At 38.3% G+C, this 13,712-nt stretch overlaps 1 protein-coding gene across 3 annotated transcripts in view; it reads left to right on the top strand.

The window, feature by feature from the left end:
• Positions 1-13,466, top strand: part of NFX1 (nuclear transcription factor, X-box binding 1) — a 50,104-nt gene extending 36,638 nt beyond the window's left edge. Inside the window, exons 21-25 of one of the 3 annotated variants that reach the window (XR_010609776.1) lie at positions 90-156; positions 2,458-2,603; positions 8,393-8,500; positions 9,573-12,417; positions 13,104-13,466. Coding sequence is in view for 2 of the 3 variants with exons in the window: in XM_065665609.1 (XP_065521681.1) it covers positions 90-156; positions 2,458-2,603; positions 8,393-8,500; positions 9,573-9,648 (397 nt within the window). In the remaining variant the exon portion in view is untranslated. Of the gene's footprint in view, positions 1-89; positions 157-2,457; positions 2,604-8,392; positions 8,501-9,572 lie in introns of all 3 variants that reach the window. The other 2 variants (XM_065665609.1, XM_065665608.1) reach the window with 2 other exon arrangements.
• The last annotated feature ends 246 nt before the right edge of the window (positions 13,467-13,712 follow it).

Below are 13,712 nucleotides of genomic sequence, written 5' to 3'. Positions count from 1 at the left end.
GTTCTTGTTGAAAATGATGTTACAAAAGATGAAGATACTGTATACTGTGTACACTCTTACCTCATTTACCTAGAATACTGTTTTTGTAGGAAGGATTTGAAGTTTGTCAGTGATGTTGAGAAGGAAATGAGAATGCTTGTGGAAGCTGTGAATAAGGTCAGTATGCAGGTATTCTGTATGACCTATTGTAAGAAACAGGTTTGTTTATTTTGGGGGGGGGAGTTTAATGTTACTGAACTTTATTAATACTAATAGTTATGAGTTGACACTGAATCTGTTTAAGCTCGAATAGAGTACACAATTGTAAATAGAACAAAATTTTTGGGAGATGTAGTAACTCAGGATAACTTTGGTGACAGCCAAGCTTGGTTTGAAGATTCAGTCAAGTGCTAGGCTTTAATGTATCAATGATTCTCATTAATTTTTGGATCTCTGTTAGTCAAGTGTTAAGCACTGAAGATGATGTTTAAAGGGTCAAACTTTGAGGAGGAAAGCCTAGGTGGTTCTGATTGCTGTAATGGAGCTGGCTCACAAACTTATGTATACCTTCCTGCGTTTGCCAGTGTGCGAGGAAGTCCTTCTTTAAGGAAATTCGGATTCAGCCACAGCTGTTTGGCAGACTCCAGTATGCCAAAACAGAATCATTTGTTTTTCTAGTGAAAGCAGAATTCCACCTTCAGGCCTGTCAGGTGAGCATAGTCCTGGCTTGCTGCTGCACTGTGCCTGACCCAGTGTATGTGGTTCAAAGGACAGTATAAACCATGCTACTCTCAGTTGCCCTTAGCTCAAGAAAGAGTACACTTCATGTAGAAAGCAGTAATTTCCTTCCTTCTACCCCCTGAGGACAGTTATGTAACTTTTTCCCTTCTTTTTTATGTATGATGTTTTCTTAAACAATCTGTGTGCTTGTTAACCTGTTTCATGTTCTTGGCCGTTGTTTTCACATTGGAATTAAAGTCTTAAAGGGGGCCATCTGTATGTAATTATGTTCAGGCCCCTTCAACCTCAGGCATTTAGTAATAGATGCATAGAACAGCTGTTATTACCTAAAGATAATTTGCCCAACGTTGTGCTGCCTGTGGTTATCCTATTTTACATATACCTTTATTATATGCACAAGGTCACAAGTATGTACATACATAGATATTTATATATATATATAACTGTGTATACCAATGCATATGCATGTACTAATATCAAACCAATAGATGTACTGTATATTAAAGAAAGGGCAGCCACACGTCTAGAACTTGCCATATACAGTAAATTAGTGACATCAAATATGACAGAACAAGAGAACTAGAAGTCTCAAGAGCATCTTCAGTGCTTTATTTCTCAGCAGTATCCAGCTATTTGTTAAATAATGATCCTATAAAGCAGACAAATGTTGTCTGTTAACACGCTTGTACATTACAGAAGAGAATGAAAGAATGAAACCAAACCACATGTGACAGTCTTCACCCTTTCTGACCTAAAGGGAGAATTACTCAGTGGTAACTTGAGCCTTAATCATGGTCAGGATGAACCAGTTAGGCCCACATGACAATTCAGTATCTCAAAGATCAGTTCTGCCCCTCAGGCTATTTGGGTATTGCTATTACATTGTATAAGGTACAAGAAGTCCCCATAAGTAAAATTATATTTGATACATATGTGTGTGTACTTTGAGGTGATGGGAATAATAGCGAATACATAATATGGGGGGAATAAATTATCATCTTTAGATTATTTTTCTGTCAATACTGAGGTGACCAGCAGGTCAAAGGAGGTGATCCTGCCCCCTACCCTACTCCTGTGAGACCTCACTTGGAGTATTGTGTACAGTTCTGGTGTCCTCAACATAAAAAGGACATGGAACTGCTGGAACAAGTCCAGAGGAGACCACGAGGATGATCAGGGGCTGGAGCACCTCCTGTATGGAGACAGGCTGAGAACATTGGGGCTGTTCAGCCTGGAGAAGAGAAGCTGTGTGGAGACCTCAGAGCAGCTTCCGGTGTCTGAAGGGGGTTACAAGGATGCCAGAGAGGGACTCTTCATCAGGGGCTGTAGTGATAGGACAAGGGGTGATGGGGTCAAACTGAAACAGGGGAAGTTCAGGTTGGATATAAGGAAGAAGTTCTTTACTGTACTGATGGTGAGGCACTGGAATAGTTTACCCGAGGAGGTTGTGAATGCTCTATCCCTGGCTGTGTTCAAGGCCAGGTTAGACAGAGCCTTGGGTGACATGGTTTAGTGGGAGGAGTCCCTGCCCATGGCAGGGGGGTTGGAACTAGATGATCTTACTGTCCTTTCCAACCCTAACTATTCTATGATTAGCATTTTGTGGTAATAATGTTGTTGTAGCAGCAAAATTTTAGAGGTAGAAGTACTTTCTTTTTAATTCTTTTCTTCCCCGTGACCCTGCAAAGGAAAACTTTACCTTTTGATTTTGTTCTTAACCTTTTCTCTTGAATTCAGGGCAAGCATACAAAGAAGAGCCATTGTTACCCACCAATGAACAGAGATCATCGCAGAATCATCCATGAATTAGCTCAGGTTTATGGCATTGAAAGCGTGAGCTACGACAACGAACCAAAGCGCAATGTTGTTATCACTGCAGTGAAGTATGTAATCCATGGTTGTTTTCAAATCTGTTAATGATCATTTAAATAATTGGATATTTTTATCACTTACTTGAGTTTGAGTTCATTTCCATCAATATGCAATAATTTCCAGTAGATATTTAAGGTAGTTTTAAAATTAATAATTTCATAGGCTTTTATTTCTACTAGTCAAGTAAATCTTCAGAGAAGAAAACCCAATTAGCCATTAAAAAGCTGATAGAAGATTGCAAGGCTGTTTTCCATTCATCTTCATAGTAACTATTTGTCTTTTTGCCATCAGCTAAATTTGATAGAAGTATCAAAAATGGTAAAAGGCGTCAAATTTTAAGAAAATATAATTGCTGAATTGAGAACTCATACCTACATTCTCACTTTCTTTGAAAAAATTTGGTATTAGAACTTACTTGTTCTTCATCTGCCCGAACCTGCCACAGAGTATATTACTGGACAAAGGGAGACCTGGAATTACTGCAGATTGGAGAGATTTCCAAGCAAAACTGGAAATATTTAGATAATACCCACAGAAGGCAATTCATATTAGAGAAGGAAATGAAGGGGATATAGCTGGGGAAGGTTGGTCTGAATTACAGTTCTGGTGTCACTGGAAGTATAAAACCCTGAGTAAATCCTTACAAATGCCCTTCTCCATGCTTCCCTCTTGGTCATCTTTGCAGTCACCATCTTCTGAGGAGCTGCAATATCAGATTCCTTCTGAACCATGTTCAAAGGTTACTTTTCGAAAGGACATTACCTGGACCTTTGTCCAGACTGGTATGGTAGAAAGGGCAAGGCTTTCCACTCCAAGTTGACACATGCACTTTACTGTACCTGTCAGTGGTTTCTTAAATTCTTTTACTCGTATAATTTCCTTCTCCTATGAATAATGCTGGATGCCAGAGCCTGTTAAGGAGCATTGCTTGTTGTTATTTAGTGACCAATGTTTAAGCTGCCTGTATGGACTTGAACATCCTGGAAGTGTTTTTTAAGAACAGTCATGCCTGTAAGGCCCATCCTTTTCCTCTTCCTTCCAAAAACAATAGGGTCAGTCTCCCCTCACGAACAGGGGGACTTTTCAGGAAGGTGACAGGGTCCCTGCATATTGTTCTCACTAGGAAAACCACATCCTGCCACAGTCTTGTTGAAGTGTTCTCTATTATTTATTCTTCTTCACCCAGGATTTTGTTTGCTCTCAATGAGGTATGTCTGCAGACAGTTCAGGAGTGGTTACCTAGCTGCAGGCTATGCAAGACCAACAGGAACAAAGACCTAAATAAAATAAACCCCTTGTAACTACATGTAACACCTGTATCAGGTCATGGCAGTTGCATCCCAGAAGGCAAAAACTGCACATCCCAGTGGCAGGGTTGAAAGGAAATAGTGTGTTTAGAGGAAACAGATTTATTGTTTGGTCTCTTTAAGTTTTTCAGGTACTGAAACATGTCCAGATGATCTCCAGGTACAAGTTCATTCTATTTAGTGATTTAACTGTCTACAGCCTTTCTGGTATCTGGAATTACTTTGCATCCAGTTTGACAGAAGTTCTGTTGGCTTCCTGAAGATACTGTCACTTTAAGGACTTCTACCCTTCACTCTCTAGGAATTTTCTCCTCTGCAGTGAGGAAAAGTCTTTCTCTCTACCCTTTGCATTCACAAAGGTCTTTTCCAATGACTATCTCACCACCTGTAGCCTCTAAGGCTTTCTGAGCAGCGTAAGTACAAATAGTGCTACAGGTCACCAGCCAAGGTGGTTTAAACAGCAGTCCTGCTCCAGAAAAGAGCTGCATCTCCTTCTTACTGTTTTTCTTTCAATCTTGACATTGTTTGCTCTGAGAATAGTATGTGTTGCCTCTTGACAGCTTATGAAATAGTATATGTTTAGTCTAGGCAGTCTAATCGGGAGATGCTTCATTGTTCCACCCAAATGGTATCAGCTTTGAGAGACACTTCTTGCAAAAACCTGCTCTGTCTGAAACAGAATAGATCGTTATTGCAAGGCTGTATGGAGTCAGTTCTGGACAGATGGGTGGGCAAAGAATTTTGTACTATTTCATATCAAGTAGATCAATCCTGGAGTTATAAAAATTGAATTCTAGTCTTCAAGGGGAAGATAAGTTTGAGTCCTGGTTTTCACAGTTCAGTTTTGGACCACAGGCCATCCTGCCAGCACTACCAGTGCCTTAGAGTCAGCAGATAGTTATTTATGTTCTCATTGTTTTTCCTTGGAGTCCTGCTAAAAACCATCTTTGTTGCTTGGGGCAGGCAGTTGTCTTTTTTCCTTATTTTGAGAATACGTTAATAGAACATAGAATAGCAACTTTAATACAAAAATGTCCAAAGTACTTGCGGAGCCTTTTGGTTCCATTTTCACAGTTTTGTTACAGCTGATGATAGAGAGCCATGATTTATGATAGCAGGAAGGGAGGATCTGCTTTCCTTCTCCTTTGTGGCAAATAATTTGTCAAGGGTTTTTTTGTTTTGTGTGTTTTCCATTGTACACCTATTTAGTTGAATTCAGTTGTTTGGTTTTCTTCCAGATGAATTGAGTATAATGGGCTGTTTAATTTCTTTATTTCCTTTTATTTCTTTGGATTAAAAAAAACCCAACCAAACAAAGCAAGCCACAAACCAAAACAACAGAGAGATTCACAGAATTTTGGGAGATTGGAGTCAATCTAGCATTGCCCTGTGTGTCGTGAAGGTATACAAGAAGTGGTGTACCTTTTGCTTAAGTGTGAGTTGATAATTTTTCGTCTCTAAAGCCTCTGCGGTTTCATGACTGGACAGTCCGCTGTATATATCTTCTGCTTTTTTTTATGGGGGGGAGACACACAATTAATCTTGTCAAAGCTAAAACAGAGCTAGGCTTTGATGTGACCAAAGCTAATTTTGTTCCGGGATCTTCTCAAACAGTACACGGACTGATCTCTCCTCATTTTGAAAGGTTTGATGTATTAATCTACATCCTGGGAACATTTAGCTTCAGTGGAGAGCTGCTGTATATACTTTCTTGGGGAGAACGTTCTCTTTTTCTAGAAAGACTTTAGCTAATTGCAGAAATAAGCGCATGTGTCGTCTTCCAAGTGTTCTGTTTTCCTGCGTTCTAGAACTCTCATTTATTTACTTGTTTTACTACAGAAGCAAGATTTAGCCTGATCTTTTAAAGACATGACATCTTACTCTTCGTAATGAGGGCCTTTCTAGCCTTTCCTCCTTTCACCTATTTACCTCCAGTCAGTTGGGTTTCCATATTTTGCAAACCACAGGTGATAAAAATGGAAGAAGACAACCAAATACTTCCCTATTTACCGTAGGCCGCTTTTAATCTTTTCAGGTAGGGCTCTACAATTAAGGTAACTGAAATGATAGTGGGAGCATTTGGCTTTATATGCCAGGCTTGGCATATAAAGGAGAAGAGGAGTTTTTACCCATTTTATTAAAGAGGGGAAAATCAGCTGTTCTCAGCTGATACTTGCTGTTGGAATGTGTGTATTCAACATAATATAATCTTGGAAAAATCTATAGTCAGTGGCAAGTAACTTTTCCTTTTGAATAAGGAACACTTTCAGTGTTGGGGAAATGAGAACACTCTTTCAACTGATGATCTGTGTTTTCAGAACTTTGCAGTTCATTTGAACAGACTGTCATACTCAGTTTAAAACAATACTGAAATGGGGTCAGGGATCACCACTTCATGTTTTAGTGGACTTCTGACTTTCCTTGAGGATGTTGTGGAGGTTTTCGTCTGCGTTGCCAGAATATCACAGGAATTTGCCCCTTTATTTTTAGAACTGATGGAAACAAGACGTGATGGAAATAAGATAAAAGTTACTATTTTATAAGCTCTGAAATAGAACTGGTGTTCATCTGTGTGCGTACTGATGTGAGATTTAAACTGCTTAGGGCTCTGGCAGAGGCGGGGAAAAACATGAATTGCCAAGTATGTGACCAAGCATGGAACTCATCACATTTCTGGAATTACAGCAATACACAGTCTATTGTTTTGCAGCATTTTTTGCTATTTGGAATGTAATTTTGAAAAGAACAAGATGAACTTGAAAGTAGGAATTTAACGTGATTAGTCAACACAGGAAATCTCATGGTCTGGAGGGTTCTGCTCTGGGAGGAGCTTGTTTAAAAATTCATGACTAAAGTAAGCAAGGAGGAAACATTATTTAATGATTGACATAGAATCACAGTATCATTTTGGTTGGCAAAAGACCCGTAAGATCATTGAGTTCAACCTTTAACCTAACCCTGTTAAATCCACCACGAAACATGTCCCTAAGCAGCACATCTACACATCTTTAATATACCTCCAGGGACAGTGACTCCACCACTTCCCAGGGCAGCCAGTTCCAATGGTTGACAACTCTTCCAATAGAAACCATTCAGATAGAAATAGGAAAGTAATCCAGTTTAGTGTACCAGACGTAGTTTGGTCTTAAAATGCCAATAGCGTGGGTTTGGAGGAAAGTACAAGAAAGGTAAGAAATTGATCTTGCCAAGGTTTAAGAGTTTTAATTTGTTCATCTTTTGTGGGGACAAATAACGTGAAAAAGAAATTGTGAATGGAAAAGATGGTGATAGTGAAGGTTTTTCAGTCTTGTAGTTAAGTCGTAACAGTGACTGCAAGTTGAAATAAAGCAAGTTCAGTCTTCAAAGTGGCTCATGAATTTATAGGATAATCTGTAGGAAGATATCTTCACAGCCTGTTAGAGATATAGTGTGTCTGGTAATTATTTGGAATTTTCTAATAATGTCTTTGTAATTTGATGCATTTGGGGACCAGTCTAGGGTTGGCTTTTAGTTTGCTTTGTTTTTCTGTGGGTGGTTTGGGTTTGGGTTTTCTTAATATCCTTCCTCTTTCTCTAGCCAGTTCAGCCTTTGAGCATGGACTGCCATACTGAAGTTGGGTGTGATTCACAGCCAGTATATGCCTAAAACATACAAATGTACAATGTACCTGCTGAAGTACACTGTTCTCCTGTACTGGGGAAAACACTGCTTTGCACCACAGCCACAGGGTAGCCCTTGCATTGCAGATGATACAAGCACAAGTGGGGTGATTCATTGTGTGGTCACAAGCACATAATAGACTGTTACTAGTGTGGAGGGCAGGAATAGCTGATTATTCCTCACCCCAATGCATAATGTAATTTCTGTGATCTTGTTCACCTCCGCTAGCTGAAAAGGAAGAGGCAGTGTTGTTGCATTGTCCCTGGGATAGTGCTGCTTAGCAGGGCTGCTTTGAGTGCAGAATGATGAACAATTTTAATGTGACTTCACTGCCAGAGTTTAAAAACATGTTTCCAAAACATTAGGCAACATGTTGTGAAGATGCAGTGAACTGTGTTCGCAGGGTACCAAGTTAAGTAAGTAAGGTGTTGCTTCTGATCTTTTATCTGTTCTGTGAAAGAAGAGACACATGTTGACCTAGAAAGCAAGTACTGCATTTTTGGTACTTTAATAGTTGATCATATTGTGCACTTCACATGCAGAAGGGAAGAAGTCTGGGCACCAGCACGCAAATCTAGTAAGCTGCTTCTGCATCTTTTATAGACAGCTATCAAGAGACATTTAGAATACTTGCATATCTTGGTAAGAAAAATGGACTTGGCACACTATTGGTCTCCATCATTGGAAAATTAAGTATTTGAGTAGGTGATTTAAGTATACAAGTATGAGCTCTGACTCCAGAACAGCTATTTACAAATGTAACTCTTTTGCCCTAACTTCTTGATGAATATAATTTCCTATTGAATTAAATAACCTTTCTTTTATTTTCCTAGAGGGAAATCCTTTTGTCCAAGCAATACCTTAACTTCTGTGCTAGATAAAGAAATGCAGAGCAGGCCTCTGGCTCCACCTCCTATTCCTCATTACAAACAAACAGATAAGTAAGGAATTTGTTTTTAAAACGGTGTTCTTCAGTTTTGTGCTGGGTTACTTGAGTGATTCTGAGCTTCATAAAGATAAGATAGTTGGGAAGAGAGGGCTGCTTTGGGGATGTTTTTCACCTTTAACTGTTCTGTGTGAAAGAGTAAGGTCTTACTTGCATAAGATGATTTATTTGGACAGGTAGTAAATGTATTTTTCTTGCGTAGGTATGACTACACAGTTGGCTAAAGGTGAACTATTGCTTTTCTCAGGTAGTGAAAACTACTGAAGATGGGATATACAAGGTTTCTTGGTGAATAGTCTAATAGAACAGGCTTTACTTTGTATGACCTGCCAGCTTCGGGTACCTGTAGTCATCTCATAGTCACGAATTCTCTTAATGGATGGCTAATTCTTTACCTTTCCGATATTCCCCCCCCCTCCCCCCCGCCATGTTATTTCAGATTAGCATATGAAATCATGTTCTGTGCAGTACTGCTTGCAGAAGGGAAAAGCTTGATTTTGCAGTAACTATTGCAATAGCTATTGGGTGTTTAAGGTGCTGCGGGAACACAAAGTAGGCTGTTCTGAAGAGAAAATGTAAGTTGTTTCAGAAGTAAGCATCTAGAGCAAAACACATACCTAAAATGACTGCTTACAGTGTAAGTGTGAATGTTGAAAAGGTTGTTATGCCTCATTTCCACTTACTCCTCTGGGATTCCTGTCTTCAGTGACTATAATGAAAAGGCTTATGTGGCAAAACTAATTAAAAAAAGGGACTTAGCCATTCATTTTTAACTACTAGAAGTGAAATTGCTTTAGAAGTAATTAATTCTACAAAATCTTCTGTCTTATGGGGAAAAAAAAGTCTTTACAGTGTTTGGATTTGGTATTGCCATGTGCTTTTGTTACTCTTGCTTTTGAAAGCAAGCAGATTTGATCATTACTCACTTCAACTGTGTTTCTTTTCTCTTTCTTTTAAAAAGGCCTCTTGAACATTTATTCTTCAGTACAGTATCATTTTTGTAATAAGTATTACCGGTTTTTGGGGTCTTTTCTGGTAAGTAACACCTAATATTCTTATAATTTCAGGACTACTGGAGACAGTGGTTTATCCAAACCGTTAAAAGAAGAGCCGATAATTGACTACTTTGATGTCCAGGACTGAATTGGTTGATGTAGAATTATGCTGTAGAAGCTTAGAGGTGAAGACACTAAGTTATTGTATGAGGCGCTTTTTGGTTTATCTGTCAAATGATCAGTTGTTCAGAATATTCATGATTATACATCTAAAGTTAGGTTGATTGTGATACTTTACAAAGTTCTGCATTTTTACAGTTTATGTAACTGCATAATACCTAACAGTAGTACAGCTTTTTAAACCTGGGTTTGGTGCAATTTTCTATCTAATGTGCTGTCAGAGTGGTGCAGATTTCCATTGATGCCTTTAAAGTGAGAGAACTGGTAATCAAATACATTTTGGGGAGTGGAAAGAACAACAGTAAATCTCAAAAGATTTGTTTTGACTTACGTCACACAGCTTAAAATGGACCAGAAATAATCTGTGTTAAAAACACTGATGGGAATACTCTTAACATGCTTTCTTACTTTATTCACTTTTGTGTTAATGTGGTAAATTTGGGAATTTCAGTTACTTTTCTATATGGAAGGAAATACAAAGTTTAGTCTAAGTATGAATATATTACACTAAATGCTTATTAAGTGCTCAGACTTCTTTGGTATCTAAAGATCCAGGGCTTGAGAAAGGTGAGGAATTAAGTCTTGTTTTGCTTTATCTCCAAAAACCCACAACAGACCAACCCACCATCATTCCCTCTCACCCCCCAAAAAACCCCAACACAAGAAAACTGCTAATACTTTGTTATTCAAGATCTTGAACAAAATCATACTTTATATATTCTTTTGATGTTCTATTTGGTTTGATTTGTATTTAGGTATGTTAACTTGATGGTCTTTGGGTTTTTTTGCATGGTTTTACTGGGGGTTTATATTTTTTTCTGTACTGTGCAAGCTTAAGGTGAATGTGTGAAGTTTGCTTTAAGTATGTTATGAATTTGGAACAGTATTTGTAAAAATTTATGAGACCATCTGTCTTCAACTGTTTGGCAACAGAAGATTTTTGGTTTATGGGAAATGCCATAAACAAAAGTGGATGATGGTTTGAACAGTGAAAGACACCAGAGTGGTCTCCTAGATGGTCAGTTGTTTACAAATGATAAGGTAGCTCTCTGGGAGAGGAGATCGTAGGTCTGGTCAGAAGAGGTGACTCAGCTCTCAATTTGAGAAGTATCTGTTCACTTAAGAGGTTTTGAATTGACACTGATGCAGTCTGTTTCTTGTTCCTTGTGGCTGTCTACATGTGGCACTAGGGGCAAGTCCCTTGTGCAGCGTCAGAGGGTGCTGCTAAAAGGGGCTTAGCATAATGAAGAAGCAGATTTAACAGAAGACTTGTCATCTGTTGTTTATTTTTCAGCTAGCTCACTACGGTGTGTGGGATCTGTTGCCAAGAAAATGGGAAGGCAGTTATCCATGCTTAGATTCCTTTATAGTTATCACACGACCCTGAGCCTTAACTGTGAAGTGTTCTGTGGCTATGTTTCATCTTGAACAGCTTGTGAAACATGAAAGAATGAGCAGCAAACTCAAAGACTGTATCTGTCCCCAGGATGTTTTGGAAATTAAAATGCATGCTGTTACTGCCTTTTTTTTTGTTGGAGCTTTTTATTTCACACACAGAAAACAGGTAGTCTTAAATGTTTCTAAATATTTGAAATGCATATACCTTCAGGTAAAGAACTTACCAGAAAGATTCTCAATCCTCAAGAGTTTCATTTACTTGTAGTGGTTTAAATTGGTTTGACCTTTTTTTTTCTTTTTTTTTTTTGTCTTTTTTTTTGTGGACAGGAATGAAAAATAAACTAGCATAGCTTATATTGCCCTTAAATTCTTGAGCAAATTAATGTTTGATTCTACAAAGTGCACCGCTTTCCTAAGTTCAGCTGAAGAAATTAAGTTGCTCAGCATCTTTCCAGGAATGTTTCCTCTGTCCCTTCCTTGTGAGGACTGTTTTTCTAGGGTTTGCAGACAAGAGCCAGCTCAGGGTGGCCAGAAAAAGGCTAATTTTGATTTTGAAACTCAGAGCTACGTTAACATAGCACTGTTTTCAAGCTAGCATTATCTGTTAGGAAGAATGTAGATACTTACACTGCAAAGGTAGTTCTAGACAGGAGCTGATGCAGTTGGTATACCAGAGGTAGGCCTAACATTACAGAAAACCAAAGTCATTTAGTTGGTAGTAAATAGAATAAAGTTGAAGCCTAGTGACTCTTCACACAGCTTCACATAGCTAAAACATCATATTTGAACCTGTGATTTGAAATGTAAAACTTAAGTTTTAATAGCATTATATTTACCTCTGCTCCTTGGGATTTTATCATAGGATGGCTTTAACATAAATATGTGAACCTTGGTGAGATGCACTTAAGCAGTCACATATTCTGCCACTGCTTTTGATCAGAAAACCCAGGTAATCTTCAGCTTCTCAAGATGAGACTAACAATTATTACTGAGTCTGTTCATACTGAGAAATCATCATTCTTACCACTAAGCCTCTAAACTACATGAATGTTAAAATATTTTTATAGATCTCTGTTAAACATCTCTGAATCATGTCTGTTGGAGTATATCTGTAGATATGAAGCAAGTCACATGTATAGAAACATTTATTTTGAAGTACATTGTAATAACTTGATTTAAAACATGATATCATCCATTTACCTAGGAAAGTAATGCCAAAAAGAAAGTATTGATGTCTTTCCTCCCAGTACGCAGTTACGTAGCCTTAAGAAGGAACTCAGCGAAGTTTAACGGTGGTGCTGTCCTCTCTGTTCTGATTTGCTTTTGCTGCGGTGTATCTGTGAGTACTAAAGGCTGTAGTTTTGATATCTGTGGTAACTCATTTTTGTATTGCACGTGTGCCTCATGGAAGTATTCTTCAAATAGCTATTTTGTAAATCTGAGCTGGCCTTTACACCTTTTATCTAACAGAAGAATGAGTAGATAAAAGATACCTTTGCATCAGTAAAGTCAGTGGCAAAAATCCTGTTGACATCACCAGAAATAAGCCTTCAGCTTCAATATGCGTGTCACTTTTCCACAGCCCTAAGAATAATATTCTTTCTTGTACATTTATCTGAAAGAAATACTCCGCAATAAGCATCTTTGGAAACAAATTACGTGATGTCAGCTGGAATTCATGCAACTTCATGAAGTGCTTTTAAAATGGTGTATAAAATAGGCAGATCCTTTGGCATTTGGGCTGTGCTGTTGCCTATCTATATTGTTTAACATGTTTAAAGTGCTCTGAGTATTCAGTGCTTGGGTTTAACCTAACATTGTGTAAGATGCTTAGGTAGTCTTCAGTACCACTGTTTCTGTGGCAGTTTTGTACAGTACCTGCCGCATAATGAAATGAGCAAAGTAAAATTGTTCTAAACCACTTATTCTTATTTGTTGGAAGTTTTATATTTGACTTGATTTTTTTTTTTTCTTTCTTTCAAATGACTGGTATAAAATTTCTTTATAAACGTGAAATAATTCCAGGTTGAAAGCGCAGTGCTTTGGGAATTGTTTGGAAGCTCTGTCTTGGCGTTCCGAAGTTGGAAGACTGAGGTATGACAGAGAAAGAAGTAAAGATGTAAATGGAAGTCTAGGAAGTCCTTTTCCTCAAATTTTACAATAGGAAGTGTGATTTCCTAGATTCGAAGTGATTTTTATATGAATGCTGTAAGAAGAATGAAGCATTTCTCCCTGGGAAATGGAGAATAAGGATTATCTGCTACCTGCTTGGGATTCAGAAATACAGGAGAGGTGATTATCTGAGTAGAAGTGTACATTTTGATTATCTGAAAAACCCTTTGCTATGTCAGCCTAAATGCTACTTGGCAATAAAATGTATGATTTTAACTCATTGTCCCTTCATTGTTGTTTGCCCACCGTTCAGTTGTAACGGTGACTAAAGAAGAGTGCTACAGTGAGGGTGGTGGTGTAAGGACTAATACCACTTACAGGTCCCTGCAGGCATTAGGTTTAATAAATTAGATGACAAACGTTATGGAGTGGTGATGAGAACTTTGCCAACACAGTTCAGTAGATGTCAGGGAGGCTCAAACACTTAAAATCTGAAGTTTGAAATTACTCGAACTGCTTCCT

This window comes from Lathamus discolor, chromosome 2 (genome assembly GCF_037157495.1).
Source record: "Lathamus discolor isolate bLatDis1 chromosome 2, bLatDis1.hap1, whole genome shotgun sequence".
Lineage (NCBI taxonomy): Eukaryota > Metazoa > Chordata > Aves > Psittaciformes > Psittacidae > Lathamus > Lathamus discolor.
Note: the sequence above shows the minus strand (reverse complement) of the source record. Positions and strands in the feature narration are given on the sequence as shown.